The sequence below is a fragment of the Caenorhabditis briggsae genome, assembly GCF_000004555.2.
Source record: "Caenorhabditis briggsae complete genome, chrIV, whole genome shotgun sequence".
NCBI classification, from domain to species: Eukaryota; Metazoa; Nematoda; class Chromadorea; order Rhabditida; family Rhabditidae; genus Caenorhabditis; species Caenorhabditis briggsae.
In genome coordinates this window covers 13868428-13874016 of record NC_013487.2, presented here as the reverse complement: position 1 = coordinate 13874016, position 5589 = coordinate 13868428, and the positions used below count along the sequence as shown (strand labels likewise).

Genomic DNA, 5589 nt, shown 5'->3' with positions numbered 1-5589 from the left:
CCTAGAAAACTCTTGAAAAAACCGAAAAAAAGTGAAAACGAGCGAAAAAATTTTTAAAGTTTGAATTCGCGCGCTTTTACTCACCGGGCGGCCTAGAAAAAACCTCGTCCCTAAGGGCTTTCAGCGTATTTTTCGATGCGTTTTTCTCGATGAAGGAATTTTTTTTTGAATTTTTTCTTTATTTTTATGAAACGTTTGCAAATGCCCCAATGCCTAGGGGTTAGCTTATTTAAAGGCGCATATTTAAAAACTAATGTCAATATGTTGTTAACTACACAAAGGAAGCTCTATTTTTGTTCAATTTTTGAAAGTTTTTCAAACTTTTCGATGACTTACATGGCGGGATATTCACACTGCCTGACAATAATTCTCAACAAATCAGCAGTCATATTGATTATTGGTTTACTTAACGCCATTTTGATCTGAAAATGTTAGAATTGAATATGATGGCTAGCGAAATAGGAGCTCCACAATTTTCAAAATGCCAAAAATCAATAGAAAAACGCGTTTTTGTATATCTTATTGACCGTTACTGTACATCGATTGGAAAATCAAAAGATTCTAATCTTGGGAATCTGCAGTGGTCCCTTCTGGGAAAACCGTAGGCAGACAAGGAAAACTAATGAGGAGGACGCGTATGAGAAAATCAATAATCCCAGAAAGTCAATAATCCGCATTCCTCCCATTGTCTAGATTCATACCGTATGCCCATCATTTTCCCAGAAGGGACTACTGTAGGTTCCCAAGATAGGAATCTTTTGAGTTCTCAATTGATGTACAGTACCGATCAATAAAACCTACAAAAACGCATTTTTCTATCGATTTTTGCCATTTTCAGAATTGTGGAGCTCGTTTTTCGCTAGTCATAATTTTAGTTCTAACATTTTCAGATCAAAATGGCGTTAAGTAAACCATCAATCAATATGACTGCTGATTTGTTGAGAATTATTGTCAGGCAGTGCGAATATCCAGCTATGTAAGTCATCGAAAAACTTGTAGAATGTTTGAAACTTTCAAAGTGTACTTAACAACATCTTGACATCAGTTTTGGGGTTTGCGCCTTTAAATAAGCTAATTCCTAGGTGTTCTGCAAACGCTTAAAAGCACATATTTCAAAAACTACAGTAGCTAGCAAAAGTTTAAAAACAGATAAATGTGTGAAATTTTGTGCTGCGCAAATTTGTGATTGACATTTTTTGTCTAGTTATTGTAGTTTTTGAAGTATGCGCCTTTGAAGAGGGCAGCCTCTTATCAGCGATCAAAGAATGTGTCTGCGTCTCTTCAAAGGCGCATACCTCAAAATTTTCAGTAGCTATTAAAGGTGGTGTACGGTGAAATATTTTATTGCATCAAAATGTGCAGAAATGCATGTAGATTTACATGTATTTAAGTCTTCCTCTCTTCACATTGCCAGATTTTTTCACTAGAACATTTGAGGCCTAACCCAAAGCGCCTACTTCTGAAAATAAATGTTTTCCCTCTTTGATATTATGTCTATCAAATTCTGAAAAAGATTTTCGAAATCTCTAAAGTTCCATGAAACAACAATTTTTCTTCTAAAAGTTGCTGAATTTCAATATTTTGACTTTTCGGCGGGATATGATCAACTTTGGAGCCCAAGGAAATCATTTCCGAACTTTTCGATTTGTATGAAAATTCCAAATTATACATATTAAACAAAAGTAGAGTTTCGTTTTTGTTGTTGATAACTTTGCGATCATCCAACTGAAATATATTGATTGTAACCAACTAAGTCTCATGTAGCAAAGTTTTATAAACTTTTTTTCCTGTTTCATAAAATTGTTTTAAGAATGCAGTGGTGTGGAAAAAATTATCCGAAATGGCCATCTACAGATTTAAATATTTCATGAAGCTCTAATTTTACTGAAAATTAAAAAGTTAGTAAAAATACTGAAACCGGATAAAGTTAAATATCATTTGAAACAGTACATTTTTTAGTCGATTCAAATTTTTTTGGCTAACTTTGGTAGGACTTCAAAAATCACTACTTTAACTAAAATTTCAGAATGATTTTTTTTTGATTTCTGAATTAGAATCAAAAATATGAATCGAATCAAGTTTGAAATTCGCACTAATTGAAAAATAGTTCTATAATATTCAAAATTGTTCACGATTTTTCTAAAAATAACTGTTTCAAATTTTGTCCAGAGTTAGAGATTTTCCAACTTTTTCGGTTAACATGATGTGAGAAGTCTATACTGATAAATCCCCAAAAAAGGAGATAATCTTGAACTATGAACTTTAAACCGGATAAAGTTAGATTTAATTTGAAACAGTAAATTTTTTAGTTACTTCAATATTGTTGGAACATATTTGCAACGGGCTAGGTTTAAAAAATTTCAAAAAAAAATCAGCTTCTATAAAAACAAGCCACCCCGGAATTTTGCGAGTATTAAAAAAAACTCTTTGCACAATCTTTGATACTTACATATTAACATGTTTTACTTGCATATTTATGGGGTTATTCACTCAGGTAAACGATTCTGAATTAGATATGAGTTCATTCGGAATTAGATCTGGACTAGATCTAATACCGAAGTTGCCACGAGAAATGCATTAAAATATGTTCCAGAAAATATAGTTTAAAATAACCGAGCGAAAAAAGGCAAAAGTTGAGAGAAAAACCCATTTTTCTGACGAAAAAAATTTAGGACAACAAAAAAAACAAAACAATTCATCCGCGGCAGCTGAGTCATTTATATATATATATATATATATATATATATATATATATATATATAGCTATATATATATATATATATATAGCTATATGCGCTTTTCAAATTTTGTTTTCTTTTCAACGCCATTCACTTTATTTATAATAAAATTTATAAAAAAAGAAAACAGAACAAGTATGAGAAAAAGAAAAACATTGATTAAAATGTAGAAATAGGAAATCGGAACGAAAATGAGGGGTGTGATACAAATGAATGAATGGGATCAGCAAAAAAGAAAACGATGAGATCAGCGAGAATAACGGGACCTATGAAATAAGAAAAAGTGACAAAATTTATGAAAAAAAAAATCTCAATTCGAATTCTTCCGCTCGTCCATATTTTCGATTTTGAAAATTCTCTTGTCATAGTTTCCGGTTGTAGATAAGATGGATATTCTTTATGAAATGAATGTTGATTTAATTGAAAAAAGAAGTTTTTGGCTTTGTGATGTCGATAATAAACTCACTTGAGCCATTTCAATATAATTTCCGTACTCCAATCTTTGCAAATCCAAATAAATTCATTAGAGTAGTTGTTTTACACAACAAATCCCAAATTTTTGAATCGTTTCAATCATCGGGTCATGACACATTTGGTGGAGAGACTGCAATTTCACGTATGTTTCTTTGTCCACTAGACTTTCGAAAACTAACCTGCTCACGGCGAGACGCAGTTTCCGGAAGTAAGACCTTCTCGACTTGTGTAAATTGAGCTCACTATCAGAGAAACTTATCATCACTTTTTTTCTTGTTTTTTTCGGTGATTCCTTGCATCGTTTTTACGTGATCCTTTAAGCTGAAAAGGGCAAAAATTATCTTACCTGCAGAGTTTTCTCCAAATTTAAAATCTTCAAAATCGTCGTATTTTTGTCCGTTCATAGAGTTACTGTATTCTCTATAAATTGAACTTTGAATATTCAGCTGTCCCTAAAAAAATTCACCTAAAATTTTGCAAAAACTTGCACAACACATTGTTACTTGCATATTAACAGAAACTTTTGAAAAATATTTGATACTATTTTTTGAAACAGTAGTTTTAAAATTCGCAATTTTTGAAATGGGGGCATGCAGCGGCACGATAGAGCTTTTTGAAATGATCGGAAACTTGATAGCCGAGCCCTAAACTTCTGAAAATTGTGAAAACAACCGAAAAGCTACTGAAAATATCATTTTTATGTCTTATTGACCTTCCTCTCTTCACATGTTCAGATTTCTCATTAAAACATTTCAGGTCTGACCCTAAGTGCCTACTTCAGAAAAATCACATTTTGATTCTATAGTAGTGCGTGTACCAAAGTCTATAAACAATTTTGTATATTCTAAGATTCAATGCAACTGCAATTTATAGTTGGAAAAATTGCTGTTTCAAAATGTATGTGCTTCAACAATTTACTAATTCCAATATTATTTTTCTTTCAGTGCGATATGGTCAACTTTGGAGTCCTAAAAAAGTTGTTCAAAATTGTTGGCTTTGTTTTCAAAATTTTAAAACCTTTTTTTCTGTTTTAAAAAATAGTTTAAATATTTTTGTGGTGAGGAAAAATTGATCTAATCGCCGATCAGCAGTTTAAAATGTTTCGTGAAACTCTAATATTGTTGTAAAACAAAGAGTAAATAATAATGAAACCGGATAAAAGTTAGATATAATTTGAAACAGTAAATTTTTTAATCACTTGAATATTTTTTGATAACTTGTGTAGGACTTCAAAAATCACTATTTTTCCCTGAAAAAGTCAAAATATGATGTATTTTCGTCTGGTACTGTATGTTTTTTCTCTTGAAGAATATCTGTTTCAAAGGATTTTGATTTGTAAATTTAAATCAAAAGTGCGAATTGAATTAACTTTGAAATTTTAAAACGGTTAAGCTTTGAAAAGCTTATACTGATAAATCCCTCAAAAAATAAGGTGATCTTAGATCTTGAACTTTAACAAACTAATAAATGGAAACCATTTAAACATCATTAATAATGGAACCGGATAAAAAGTTAGATTTCACCTGAATCAGTGATTTTTCAAAAATCACTTTAACGTTTTTGAAACTATCTTGCTAGTTAGCACGATCTGTTGATAGCAGCTGGCACTTGTAACTGCGTAGATCAAGTGGTAGTGTCCCGGAACTTCCATTATTCGACTTTCGAGTTCCAGGTTTAGATTTAGTTGTTTTTTTTTTATTTTTAGAGCGGTGAAGAAAGGTGCATGAGAAAAAGGCAGCCCCCACTTGGGTTCAAGCTAATGGGTCAAAAATCGCGCCTCAGTAAACGTGAGATTTTAGAAAAAGTTCACTGCTGAATTATGTGGCTGAGGATCAAACTTTTAAACGTTGGACGAAAAAATAACGCGTTGCAACCCGTTGATTAAAACTAATTAGGTCAAATCCACGTCAAATTGGAAATTATTAAATTTCTTCTGGCCGAAAAAGTTATTTGGGGCGCGTATATATATATATATATATAGAAATATATATATATATATATATATATATATATATATATATATATATAGCTAGTAGCGAGAAATAAAAAAATCAAGGAGATTTTCAAATTGGGACTGGGTGAGGAATTGGGGTACATTGACAGTTATGACATTCCAAAATGGGATGGTGGATGCAAAAAAATCATTGATATGGGGATTGAGGCAAACTAAAGTCATGGGGCGACGAGCAGAGTTAGATAAGCGGAAAAGAGATTCAGGATGGGGAATGTAAGAAGTAAGGTTAATTATTTTTTACAGAAACATTAAGGTTCGTCGGCACATAATTCAGAACCCCGAAAAAAAAATCAAACTAGACGCATTATTTTTCAGCAAGCGAGGAAAAAATTTGGATGTTTAAATTCTTAAATTTCTTATCAT

At 31.7% G+C, this 5589-nt stretch overlaps 1 protein-coding gene across 1 annotated transcript in view; it reads right to left on the bottom strand.

Annotated features, from left to right (window-relative positions):
• Positions 1-416, bottom strand: part of CBG18504 — a gene marked incomplete at both ends in the record, with an annotated part of 4247 nt that extends 3831 nt beyond the window's left edge. Inside the window, one exon of the mRNA XM_002634594.1 lies at positions 337-416. Within this exon, the coding sequence (XP_002634640.1) occupies positions 337-416 (80 nt within the window). The remainder of the gene's footprint in view (positions 1-336) is intronic.
• Between the last annotated feature and the right edge of the window lie 5173 nt (positions 417-5589).